At 51.5% G+C, this 13,792-nt stretch overlaps 1 protein-coding gene across 1 annotated transcript; it reads right to left on the bottom strand.

The window, feature by feature from the left end:
* Positions 1–4,756: 4,756 nt before the first annotated feature.
* On the bottom strand, positions 4,757–8,256 carry LOC133889641 (protein unc-13 homolog). Its single transcript, XM_062330085.1, has 5 exons — positions 7,759–8,256; positions 6,739–7,653; positions 6,186–6,641; positions 5,894–6,095; positions 4,757–5,785 (listed from the first exon to the last, which is right to left on the bottom strand). Exons 1-5 carry the CDS (start codon positions 8,254–8,256, stop codon positions 4,791–4,793), a joined length of 3,066 nt encoding a protein of 1,021 aa, XP_062186069.1. The 3' UTR covers positions 4,757–4,790.
* Between the last annotated feature and the right edge of the window lie 5,536 nt (positions 8,257–13,792).

Raw genomic sequence — 13,792 nt, 5'->3', positions numbered from 1 at the left:
AGGGCTTTTTTGTGAAAACAATGAAGTCTAAGGGTCTATCTGAAAGTTTACCTAATTTCAGAGAATAACTTGATTTATTTTTATACTTAAAACCCTATTTATTGCGCAATGCTGATGTCACTGGCTGACATGGCGGCTGACTGGGCTCCAGGGCTGACATGGCTTTGCCACGTAGGACAGGAACGACCACGTGGCGCGCTGACGTGGCTTGACTTGCTGACTGTAATAAAGAGGACACATGGCAGCTTCCTATTGGTCTGCGAAAGGGTACGGGGTATTCTAATCTAGGCACTCATCTCGGATTGGACGGCCGAGGTTGATCGGGGGAAAACAGAGCCGACGGCGATGGAGGACGGCGGCGCCGCCTCGGGCTTCGCCCGAATCTCGCCAGAGACGCTCGAGATCGCACTACGGGCGACCATTCTCTACGGGAAACAGTGCAAAAGAACGGGGAGGGCACGGGGAGTCTCACCGAGGGCTTGTCGACTGCCGGGGAGGTCTTGGCGGTGGTTAGCGACGGCAATGGCAGGCGGAACTCGATGAAAACACTGCTGCGACGACGGGACGGCTCAATTGAAGGTCGAAAACGCTTACTGGGAGGCACGTGGAGACAGAGGGGGCGTCAATTGACCGCGGGGAGGTACAGAGTAGGCTGGCAACGACGAGGGGGCGGCGGAGCTTACCGGCGATCGGTGAAGTCTCGGTTCCGGCGGCGGAGAGGTGTCGGTGAACGGTGAAATGGGCTCCACGGGCTTCGGCAAACCCGACGGCGGGCTCAGACGCGGAGGGGGATGGCTCGGGTGCGGCGGAGTCGCTCGGCGAGCTTGGCGGCGGCGGATATGGCGATCGGTGTTCACGGTGAGATTGGGAGCGAGATGGCGGTGCTGCGGGGCTAAATAGGCGAGGGCGCACGCAACCGAATGCGTGGACGTGGCCGCGTGGGGCGGAGTGTGCTGGCGAATTCGGATTGCGGGCGCACGGCGGTTGCGGAAGCAGCGCAGATGCGGGCGCGGGCGTGGCGCGGTGGAGAAGAAAGCGCCGACAGGTGGGCCCCGGTGGTCAGCGGGAGAACGCGGGGGGGGGGTGCAGGCTGGGCTGCGCTAGGTTGACAGGCTTTGAAAGATTGGGCTGGGCCGCTAGCAAAATTTGAACGGGCGTTACAAACCTACCCACCTTAGGATGAATCTCATCCTCGAGATTCGGAAAGATCAGAAAAAAAAAAGGCTGGGAAACTCTGCTTTAAGATCATCTTCTCTTTCCCAGGTGGCTTCTGCTTCCGAGTGATGTTTCCATTGTACTTTACACATACGGAGCCTTTTGTTCCGGGTAACACGTTCACATATTTTGAGAATCTTGACAGGGTATTCTGAATAGGACAGATCCTCCTGAATATTCAGCTCCTCCATGGGTAGCTGCTCCTTCGGGATTCTCAGGCATTTCTTCAGTTGTGAAATATGAAAGACATTGTGCACACCAGAGAGCTGGGGTGGTAGATTTAGTTGATAGGTCACTTCCCCTCTCCTTTCCAATATCTAGAATGGTCCAATGTATCGGGTTGCTAGTTTACCCTTGACTTTGAATCTGCGAAGACCTCTGATCGGGGATACCTTGAGGTATACGAAGTCTCTGACTTCAAAGGTCATCTCTCGACGTCGATTGTCAGCATAACTCTTCTGCCTAGATTGTGCGGTCCGCAAGTTGTCCCGAATCTCCTGCACTTGCCTTTCTGCATCTCTTAAGACTTCTAGGCCAAACACTTGGCTCTCTCCGGTTTGATTCCAGAATAGTGGGGTCCTGCACTTTCTTCCGTATAGTGCCTCAAAAGGGGCCATCTTCAGGCTGGCTTGGTAACTATTATTATATGAGAACTCTGCAAAAGGGAGGTTCTTATCCCAACTCTTTCCGTTCTTTAAGGCACATGCTCTCAGCATATCCTCTAGAATCTGGTTGGTTCTTTCCGTCTGTCCATCGGTCTGCGGGTGGTACGTAGAGCTAAAGTTCAATCTGGTGTCCATAGACTCATGCAGTCATTGCCAAAATCGTGATGTGAACTGGGTACCACGATCAGATACTATCCTCTTGGGTACTCCATGCAAACACACAATCCTAGACATGTACAATTATGTGAGCTTTTGTCCCTTGTATGTCTCCTTGACAAGTGAGCGACTTTTGTTAGCCGATCTACTGCAACCCATATAGAATCATAACCGGATTGGGTTTGGGGTAATCCCACTATAAAATCCATGCCGATTTCTTCCTATTTCCACTCAGGTACTCTTAATAGTTGGAGTAATCCGGCAGGTCTCTGATGTTCAGTTTTGACTCGCTGGCAGGTGTCACACAGGGCCACATATTCTGCTACTTCACGTTTCATTCCGTACCACCAATATTGATCCTTGAGACCTTGTACATCTTAGTGCTTCCCGGGTGAATGGAATAAGCTGAGTCATGGGCTTCTCTTAGAATTGTTTCTCGAATAGTTTTGACATTCGAAACACATATCCTTTTCTTGTACCACACCACTCCCTTGAGGCATAGGCTATCACATGGCCTTCTTGCATTAGCACACACCCTAACCCTTGGCGCGAGGCATCACAGTACACCGAGAGCGGCTTCTGGGTGTCGGGCATAATTAACACTGGAGCAGTGGTTAGTCTCTTCTTTAGTTCATTGAAGCTGGCCTCTCGTGCAGTGGTCCATTTGAATTCCTTTCCTTTCTCCAACAACTCCGTCATTGGCTTAGCGATCTTGGAGAAGCCTTCTATAAAGTGACGATAGTATCCCGCCAAATCTAGAAAACTCCGAATCTCTGAGACGGTCTGCGGTGGCTTCCAATTTAGAACCTCCTTTACCTTACTAGGGTCCACGGATACTCCTCCTGCCGAGATGATATGTCCCAAAAAGGATACTTCTGTCAACCAAAACTCACACTTACTCATCTTGGCATATAACTGATTCTCCCTGAGTTTCTGCAGGACCATTCTCAAGTGCTCCTCATGTTCTTCCTCGTTCTTCGAGAAGACCAGGATATCATCGATGAACACTACTACAAACTTGTCTAGATAATCCATGAAAACCTTGTTCATGAGATACATGAAGTATCTGGGGGCGTTGGTCAATCCAAACGACATCACCGTAAACTCGTACAGACCATATCGAGTGACAAAAGCGGTTTTAGGGATATCCGATGCTCGGATCTTTAGTTTATGGTACCCCGACCGCATATCAATCTTGGAGAAGACACATGCTCCTTTTAACTGATCAAACAAATCCTCAATACGAGGCAAGGGGTACTTATTCTTAATGGTCACCTCATTAAGTGCACGATAATCAATGCATATTCTTTGGGTTCCATCCTTCTTTGGCACAAAGATAACCGGGGCTCCCCATGGTGAAGTACTAGGACGAATAAACCCCTTATCTAATAGCTCTTGGATTTGCTCCTTGAGCTCGGCCAATTGATTGGCATCCATACGGTATGGCCTTTTATATATAGGAGCGGTGGTAGGTACTAATTCAATAACAAACTCGATATCTCGATCTAGCGGCATACCTGGTATTTCCTCGGGGAAGACGTCCGGAAATTCATTAACTATCCTGACTTCTTCCACCGCCTTGGCTTGGTTGAGCTTTACATTTCCTCCAGGTTCCGTTGTGGACTTGAACTCCACCTTGGTGCCACATGTGTGTGTTAATTGAACTATCTTGGTGGCACATCCTATTACTCCATTGAACTTGGCCAGTCAATCCATCCCCAAGATGATATCTATCCCTTTTGATTCCAGGACGATAAGGTTCGCAGGAAACTCTACCCCTCCTATGGCCAGGCTTATCTTAGGGCACACATGTCTCGATTCCATTTCTCCTCCTGGAGAACTAACTAACAATCGGTTTTTCATTACGGCTATCGGCAGATTGTGTTTTTCTACGAACTTAGTTGAAACAAAAGAGTGTGTGGCTCCGGAATCGAATAAAACTGTAGCAGGGTGGGAGTTGGCAGGAAACATACTAAGCACCACATCCGGGGAGTCTTGAGCATCCTCCGCAGCGACGTGGTTGACTCGCCCACTTATGTAGTTCTGATGAGGCTGCTGCTATGGCTGACCTCCGGTGCGATTCTACTGTTGTTGGTTGGCTTGACCCTGCTGCTTTCTAGGACACCTATTAGCGAGATGCCCAAAGTTCCCACAACTGAAGCACGGGCCGATAGTACTGGTTCCCTGGCGGAGTCGCTCGGCGAGCTTGGCGGCGGCGGCTATGGTGCTCGGTGTTCACGGTGAGATGGGGAGTGAGATGGCGGCACTGCGGGGCTAAATAGGCTAGGGCGCGCGCAACCGAATGCGTGGACGTGGGCGCGTGGGGCGGAGTGTGCCGGCAAATTCGGATTGCGGGCGCGCGACGGTTGCGGAAGCAGCGCAGATGCGGGCGCGGGCGTGGCGCGATGGAGAAGAAAGCGCCGACAGGTGGGCCCCGGTGGTCAGCGGGAGAACACGGGGGGGGGGGGGGGACAGGCTGGGCTGCGCTAGTTGGGCCGACTTCGAAAGATTGGGCTGGACCACGAGCAAAATTTGAACGGGCGTTACAATGTCAATGGAGATAAAATCAATATGCCTGATAGAAATGCAAAATTAATATACATTGACAAAAATCAAGGTCGATCCCGTCCAGTTGCTCACCTCAGCTACCCACCTAGATATACCTCCGAATCCCTGACCGGATCCCATGGGGAATAGAGCCCTCCAAATCCAGGCACCATCAGTAATGGAGTAGTATATTGGCATGTATGGCTGCTACCTCCTCTTGGTCAGATCAAAGGCTTTCTTCAAGAATCTACTTGCTGCCTCGTCGTCTCGGTGGCAGAGCACGCGGAGGATCGTATTGGCGTCAGACCGGCTCCAGCGCCTCGTCGTGAGCGGCACTGCCATCGGCGGCTGCGATAACTCATCAGGCGCCATCGAAGTGGAAGCGCAACGGCTGAGGAACTCGTCGATGACCTTCTCCGTGGACAGAGCCATGAGCGCCATCACCCCCTCCGCCTGCGCCGCCTCCCTCTCGGCCACCTCCTCTGCCACCCCGAAGCTGCAGAACAGGCGCTTTAAGCTAGCAAAGTCCTCCTCCACGGCCCCGTAGTCCGCGCGGCTGAAGGCCCGCCCGCTGCCGCCCGCAAGGACCACCGTCAGGAAGGCCTCCACGGAGGCCTTCATCACCTCGCGCACCGCCGGCGGTTGCGCTCGCTCGCTGAGGACGCTGGCGAGGAACGTGAGGTTCTGCTTCATGACGCGCAGCGCGGGCCGGATCCGAGCTTCGGAGACACTCCCCTGGTAGAGCGCCTGGTGGAGGACGTCGGCAGAGTCGAGGAAGACAAGGCGGTACGCGGAGAGCTCGGATACGTGGAGGACGGCAGCGTCGAGGGCGGGGCGGGCGTGATCGAAGGCAGAGCTCCGGGCGCGGCGACGTCGTTGCGGGGCCGGCGCAGAGGAGAGGGCCCTGTCGATGGAGTGCAGGACGGTGAGCAGGTAGTGGAGGGTGTTGAGACGGACGTAGAGGCGCTGCGTGCCGCGGCTGGTGGCAGGGCGCACCGCCTGGTCTCCCCTTGACCGGCTCACCACCAGCCTGGGCTTGCTACTCGTGACAATGTCGACTCCGCCGCAGTTAAGCGCCGCCAGCTGGTTGTCGATGCCCACCTGGCACGGCGGCGCCGCCTTCTTCCAAAGCTGCACGAGCTTCGAGTCCTGGTTGCACCGTGTCAACGGCGGCAACGGAGGAAAGAAGCTCTCCTTTGACCCTTGCGCGCGTAATTCATTCGATTGTCGTATTCAGTAACAAGCAGATAAAGCACGCACGCGGCACGCATGCATATATTAAACGAAACGAAATTGGACAGAAATTTTACCGCACGAGGCAACGAGAAGAGCATATTGGTGGACAAGCTGATCGATGCCGTCGACCAGATGCTGAAGCAGCTCCTGCCTGCAGGCCGGTGGTTGGCCTGCCACCTGAATCTCCAGCAGCTCATCCACAGTCACCTTGGCCAGCTTCATCAGATCCACTGCAGATTGTGCATACGGCTCGGCCTTGGACCTGGGGTTCCAGCTCTGTGCATGTTGCGCGTGTAGATATGTAAGCGCACGCAGCAAGCAGGATCAATAATACCAAGCACGAGCCATTTGAATTCGTGTACCTACCTCGGAGTCTCGGGCCCTCCTCACGCACTCCGCCCCGATCGTTAGCCGCTCATCCATCCAGCCTTTGACGAGGCCAAAAATGGTGGAGTCAACGTCGTAGGGGGTCATGATCTGCTGCCTGATGGAATATGCTGGGTCGTCCTCGGCGGCCATCTGTAGCAACGACTTGTCCAACTTAGAGGCCGCGTGCAGGACGCGCACAGACTCGCTGCTCAGGCTGCAGGCCATCCTGGAGACGTACCGCTTCAGAAGCGCACCGAAGCAGTCGTGGAGGGTGGCGGCGGCCACGGCAATCGGGCAAGGGTGCCACTGCCGGAGAACGCGGCTGTACACTTCTTTCTCCACCCTCGCCATGTCCTTGGTCTGCGCCGCCACATACATCAGGGTCTCGCAGGGGTCCTCGTCCACCTCCACGATCATGCTGTCCATCTTCCCCGCGGTGCCAGTCTCGTGCAGCTGCCATGCATGCGAATATGTATACAGATGAATGGAGACTCCTTCCAGTAAATTAACAAGGCTCGCTAGCTAATAGACACATATCGATGGGTCGTACCTTGGTGAAAGCATGCCTCACCGACGACTTGATATACCGCTCGACTTGCTCACCAGCTGAAAACGATGAAGATGATCCCGCTGGAAGATGTCCGCCGGTAGCACCAGTGTCGACGACGTTATCGACAACCGCCCCTGCTGCAGCAGCTACGAAAGGCGATGGGACATCTTGGCTCAGCATCGCTGCAGCTGAAACAGCAAGGGACACGACGTTGTCCATTGCACCCATAGAATCCTGAGCGCCAAACGCCTCATGGTAATCCAACAGCTTGTCTTCTGCCCACGAATGCATGGACGCCAGTGTCACGGCCAAGATCCTGAGGTAACCTGGCTCCAGCAGGTCGGCCTGCTTCTCGGCGTCGCCTCGGATTTGTTCGAGCATTGCCAAGGTGGCAGACAGAAGATCCGGCTCGATCTGCCCTGTGACCACGTACTTCTCGAAGAGCAGCCAGGTGAAGCAGACGTTGTGTATCATCTTGTTGAGCCCAAGGACGTTCCACGTCTTCTTGATCAACTTGAGCAGCTCGTCAACCTCGTCCAGCACCGCCGTCTCGTCCCTGGCATCGAAGACGGCGCGGAGGAGGGACAGATAGAGGTGCACATTGAGGGGGTAACCGTCGGCCCAGCGGCAAACATCGACGGAGCGCCAGGACAGCGCCATCACAGCGGCGGAGAGGGCGCGCACGTCGAGGAGCCTCGTCTGCTGCTCGGCGGACCGGATCATCTCGCGGAGAGTGGGCGCCGCAGGGTTACCGTGGTCAAGCGGCACGGAGGGATGCGAAACAAGGCCTGCCTTGAGGACCTTAAGCTGGCGGAGCTGCCATGCGCAGTGCTCGTTGGCGTCGGAGAAGTCGGAGGGTTTGAGGTGGCGGAGGAGCTCCATGGGAAGCACAAGTGATTCCACCTTCTTGGACATCTGGAATATATACGTACGCGAGGTGATTCATTCGTATAAAAGTTCATTCGCATGCATACATGATCTGGATGGATATTTTTTATACAGAAATTAACGAGACGAGACCTGCGGGCCGACGAGGGAGCGGACGAGGGTCTTGCGGATACGGCTGTCGCTCTGCTCGGTGACCCCCATCTGCCGCCGCATGATCTCGGCCGACGTCATCGGCCGGCCGCCGGCCTTGCCCGCTCCCACCATGGGCCTCGTCTTCCTCGCGCGCAGGCCAAGCGCCCGCTTCAGGCGGCTCGTCACCGCCATGTTCTTTGCTCCACCGGCACCAGCCTCCGGCCTCGTCGGCGTCGCGGCCCCCACCCTGCCTCGGCCTCCCAGCTGGTGATGATCCCCTGCGCCGGCTGGGCCTGGTGTAGCTGTGGCAGATAGGCGCATGCCCGCGGGAGTGGAGCGGCAGGCCACGAAGAAGATCTCATAGGCGGATTCTCGAAACTCGTCGCGGTTGAGGGAGTCGAGGTGGCCGAAAGGCCACCGGAGCTCAGAAGGGAATGGGTCCGGTATGGCACCGGCCGCCTCCAGCATCGACGACGCCGAGAGGTGGCGGTGGCCCATGGGGGACACCGATGGATGGATCGATCGAGGATATTGGCTTAGCTAGCTTTGCTAGGAGCCTGCGGAGGGAAGGAAGGCGCCGCGCCGCGCCGCGCGTACGTGCACGCAAATTGCCCTGCACGTACGTACGGCCGGCCGGGCGCCAACCCAACCTCTTCGGCCTCTCCCAGGCAGGCCATTCTTCCCTCCTATATAGGCATGGACTAATTCAGTCATGAATTGCCTAAAAACAGAAAAGCAATACTCCGAAACTGCAAATCTGCTATAGATAGATAGAGTATCACTGAATTTCACGTTCTGCAGCCAGCACAGCAGGCATGCGTTCGATCCCTTCAGCACCAGGCCAACACTACATCAATGCATAAGGTCAGTTCTCCTAGCTAGGTACATCAAGCATACGAACAGCCCTGATACCTAGCTAGGTTAACAATCCATCTACGCCTACAGCTGACCGAGTTGTCTCAGCCGCATGCACAAGCCAAAAAATCTCTTCCAATGCCAAGTAGCAATGCATACACCGAGCACACGGTTCCGGCTTACTAATTAAGCTACAAGTGATTAGTTTGTTCGCTAACCTAAACAACAATCGTCCTTTCAGTCCACAGCTCATTTCGCAGCAGCTTTGCCTCGCTTCCCTGCAAGAGGCATTCAAAGGAAACTTCTGAAAAACGCTTGCAGAATGCAGCGCGGAATAATCCAGCAAGCGTTCTCTCTCAAAAAAGAATAGTTTTGGACCAAGAAAAGAGAATATACTCAGATGCTTCCTGCCGCGGCAGTATCTGCTTCCGCACAGGCATTGAAATGCTTTCACAGGATGCTTATCATCATCATCAAAATCAATACCATAATCCTGAAACCAGGAATATTTAGTATGGAGCATGCACAGCACATACTAAGATCTTAAAGGTGTTGTCTTCCGTTGAGGCTCAACTTCCTGAAGGACATAAAAGGATAGTGCATCCTAGGCCGATTCAAAAAACAGCAGAGCATTGCACGGAAGATGCAACGAAGGAACAAGGAAGCATACGGCAAATATTTTTAATCTAAAGTGAGAAAAAAAAACTAGCCAACTTACCAAAAAAATAATGTACAATGTTAAACCAGTCACGATGCATTGAGACAATATAGTGCAGGCTAACAGCTTGAGTTTAAACCCCAAGTTATTAAAGAGTGGACAAGATGCATGCAATTTTTTAAAGCGCTAATCTACTACTACTTAAAACGTTTCTACTGAATTCGTCCGTCCGCCCGCCCCTTCGTCCGACCCTCGCGCGTCGCCTGTCGGACCTTCGCCCGCAAGGACACGTCGTCCGTCCTATAGCGCAAGGTCCCATCCTCACACATCCATTTCGTCAGCGCAACCTTCGTCCGCGCCGATCCATCACCCCCGTGTTCCACTTCCGCTTCCTCCCGTGCTCATCCCCACTTCTGTTTCGATCTCCCTCTCTCCTGCAAGCGCACTGCGCCGCCCTACCCTGCTGCACCCCGAACAACCCCGTCGCCGCCCTCCACGCATCCGCAAAACTGCCACGCCCCCTACCCACCGCACGACCCCGCGCGCGCCCAGCAACCGATCCAACCGATTCGCCACCTGCACCACCCCGCTAGCAACGGCGTTGCCGCCAGACCATCATGTCGTCCTCCTCCTGACCTCCTCCGAGCCGCCCTCTTCACCGCACTCCATAGCCAAGGATCTACCTCGTCGGGATCTACCTTGTCCGCCGGGAAGATCGTGCGTCGGCCGCCGGGAAGATCGTGCCTTGGCCAGCGTGGGCCTACAGCGCTTGGAGGCCCGTCGACTACCTGTGCCCGGCTCGGGGCACGGAACACCATCGCTTGCCTCGGCCCGGGGCGCGCCACCGTCGTCAACTTGGAGCAGAGATGGTTCACCTGCTCCACCGTCGCCCCTTGCCACTCCTCCTTCTCAAGTCCGTCTTTGTGAGCTCCTACGCCCCCCGACCATCTCGCGGCTAAGATCAACAAACCCCTCGCAGTGGACTCCGATGAGACGCGGCCCTCGCCGGTCCGTGTTGAAGATCATGGGAAGAAAAGAAGAAGAAGAAAATGGGTATGGTTTGCTCTTCTTCCTCCTCCATATGCTTCGTAGTGCTCAGATCTGCATTTTCTACTGCATCGCCACCCTCCTGCTGGTCCGTGTTGCTTAGTTGTGAACACCCATTCTAACTTGTGATTGATTTCTTTGTTGCTGACCAACCCTAACTTGCTTGGATTGGTAATCTAAGAGTGAGCTTTCCTGGGAGATCGAAGCAGAATGTTTCATTCAGTTAGAACTGGCTACAGCAAGTTAATAAGTTAGATCGCTCTGGTTTCCAAATCAGCACTTCAGCAGCTAGGGATCAATACCCTCTGTAAATACTAAGGTACAGTGTGGAGTTCTAATTGATTTCGTGCTATGAATTATAATCTTTTGGATCGCTCATTACTGTCTCATTGTTGTTATGATTGTCATTCTGATTTGTTGGGATAATGGTAGCTTAGAATTTCTGTATATATTGGGTTGATAAAATTAGCCTGATAAAATTTGCATAAGAAATTATTATGGCTTGAAAACCCTGGAGGATGCTGATGATAGCTATGACACTTCCTTCAGCCTGGGGAAAGCAGCATGTAGTTTTAATCTGAAAGTTCTCTGGTGGAGAGGGCACACAATAGTTGAAATCCAAGCACACAAACAATTCTTCCTTTTGGGAGAATTTCGAGCTTGCAATTTGTTAGAAATAGATTAAATACTCCATCTAGTTTTACCTCTTCCTATCTAAATGAAAAAAAAACAGCAAGCATCTAGATAGCAAGGTACGGCTGGGATGCTTTTACCGATGTTTCTATTCTTGTTGAGATGTTAATTGAAACCTAGGCGAAGAATGCCCATGTCTAGATTCATGAGTTCCTTAGTGAATTCTTGAGTAACATGATATGGTACTGTTAGTTTAGACAGCGTACTTTTCCGTCGACATTAGTCTTTGGCATTAGGAATCATGCAAAAATCAGGTGTTCTGCAGAGACAGAAATAAGCAAAGTGTACTTTTCCCAGATTACATGTTCGCAGTTCCATAAACAGAAAAGTAGCAATCTGACCATCTGCTTAAATGAAATCACATAAATGTCAATTTTCTTCTTGCTATCTACATGAATTCTATGATGACCAATTAAAGAGATTTCTGTAACAAAGAATCGGAAAACCGTGACCTGCTCATAAGCTTTCGTCCCTTTGTTTCACATTGGGGTTATATGGCAATTATGTATGATAATGAAAAAGCACAAAACACAAATTAAAGAGGTTGGAATCAGGTAATGTATCCTACAAGATGCCTGGCATCATTGACTTAACTCAGACCCCAAACTGTCCTATTCCAGGTACATTTAACAATTATTGGGTTATGATTTGAGGTCATATGTAGTGTGATAACACGGTTTCTCAGAGATCAAAGAGTTCGATAAGGAAATCTAAGCAATCTATTAAAAAGGTTATTTATGTCTTCTATACATCTTATAGAGCTTCATTTGTTGACATTAGGTTAACCATTACTTAACAAGCGCTAGATGTAGTAAACAATGAAAGCTACCATTACTTCATCTGAAACCCAATCCATATTTATTTTTAGATAATGCATTTTATGACCATGTCTGGTGTAAGCATGATACAAATGTGACACACACACACACACACTTAACAGATATGCGTCGCTCTCACCTAATATGACACATGTCAGCTTCCAGGTTTTTACATTCCTAATGATGTCATGTGAATCCATTTTTAGGAAAGAAGCGTCCTCATGATGTATCACATCGTACTAGCATGTCAGACGAACGAAGGCAATCACGATGTCCCCCTGAATTAATTGAATCCATAACCAATGGTGATTGTGCTACCCCTACTTCGCCTGCTGAGAATCCACGTAGGCGAAAGTTAACAAATGACCAAATCGAAGCAAAGCGTGTGAGGGACAGGGCGCGACATGCAAGCATGACACCCGAGCAGAGGCAGGAGAGACGTGATCATCAAAATGCGCAATACGCATTGCAACGCAACTCCCTAAGTGAGGAGCAAATTGAAGCAAAGCGCGCACGTCATAGGGTGCATTGTGCAAATATGACACCCAAGCAGAAGCAGGCAAAGTATGATCGAGAAAACACTCTCCGTCAGTTGCGACGTAACACTCCAAGTCAAGATTCCATCGCAATGGAGAACCCTATGTATATCCCGTCGATTAGATCTGTAATCACTGGTTATTGGGCCATTCCTGCGGTCAAAGACTCTCCTCTGCACATCCAGTCTGTTTCGGAGCAGATGCCGGACGTGGACACTCGGGAGATGAATGGCAGTCAAAGATCACGTAGGCAACCTGTAACACCCGGAGAAAGGCATGCATTGCTAGCCCGTCATAATGAAAGCTTTGCAATTAGACGGGACAAGAAAGCTTTTGCATCGGAGGAAGAAAATACAACTGTAAGTTCACAAGCCATCAATGGTATAGAGCCTCCAACACAATCAGTCGTCATTAACAACGGTAATGTTTGTGCCTGTATTCAGCTTTCCCAGTTTCCAATATAAAATATAGACCCTAATCTACATTACTTATGTTGTATTGATAGAAAATACCTCTCCAACCCCTCAAACTGCCAACACCGCAGCACCTCCAATACAGTCACCAGTTACCGATGACGGTAATTTTATCAATTGTATTTATTTCATATTGCAAATACATTCAGGACCATCATATACTTATACGAATCTATATGAGTCGTTAGGTGATGATGACGACGTCGTATTAGAAGAGGACTCCGAAGAGGAGGAGGGCTACATGTTCGCTGATCAAGGTACTTTTGCCATTGTTTCCTCTCCTGCCAACATCTTGTGGAGCCTTATCTAACTCCTTTATGCTAAAAATCACTTCAGATGGAGACATCGATGAAGATTTTGAATTCGATGAAGCTAACGACACCTCTGCTACTATCTCTAGTGTACCCGATCCGTACGACCACGTGTATAGCAATATACCCCCAACCACGCACATGCTAAAGCATGTTGAAAACTGCAAATATTGTGGTGCGAAGAAGTTCGAGCATGAGACGAATGGGTTCTGCTGCCGGAATGGAAAGATTAGATTGTCCACCCTAGATACGCCACCAGAGCTCATGAGGCTCTGGTCGAGTACAGATGCTGATGCTAGGCACTTCCGTGACAATATAAGGTTTTTCAATGGCCATTTCTCATTCACCTCACTTTACTGTCACCTTGACAGTAAGACCACTGACATGAAAAAAAGTGGTATTTATACGTTTCGTGCCCACGGCCAAATGTACCATAACATACGGTCGTTTGGTAGAGATGGTTCGGAACCCAAGCATCTGGAACTTTACTTCTACGATGATGATCCCAATCTAGAGCACCGGTATCACCACTGCCACCGAGAGCAGTACCAGCAAGACAAGGAAGCCATTGCAATGCTGGGTGGCATACTTCGTGGCAACCCGTACTCTGAACACCTCAGGAGTATGGGACAGGTCGAGGACC

Source organism: Phragmites australis, chromosome 13 (genome assembly GCF_958298935.1).
Source record: "Phragmites australis chromosome 13, lpPhrAust1.1, whole genome shotgun sequence".
Taxonomy (NCBI): Eukaryota; Viridiplantae; Streptophyta; class Magnoliopsida; order Poales; family Poaceae; genus Phragmites; species Phragmites australis.
Note: the sequence above shows the minus strand (reverse complement) of the source record. Positions and strands in the feature narration are given on the sequence as shown.

Bases quoted from the DNA above. Each gene is read 5' to 3' on its own strand.
- LOC133889641 (XM_062330085.1), bottom strand. From the start codon at position 8,256: ATGGGCCACCGCCACCTCTCGGCGTCGTCGATGCTGGAGGCGGCCGGT. The intron at 6,642-6,738 runs GTACGACCCATC...CATGCATGGCAG, and splicing joins TGAGGCATGCTTTCACCAAG to CTGCACGAGACTGGCACCGC. The intron at 5,786-5,893 runs GTAAAATTTCTG...TACGCGCGCAAG, and splicing joins TCTTCTCGTTGCCTCGTGCG to GGTCAAAGGAGAGCTTCTTT.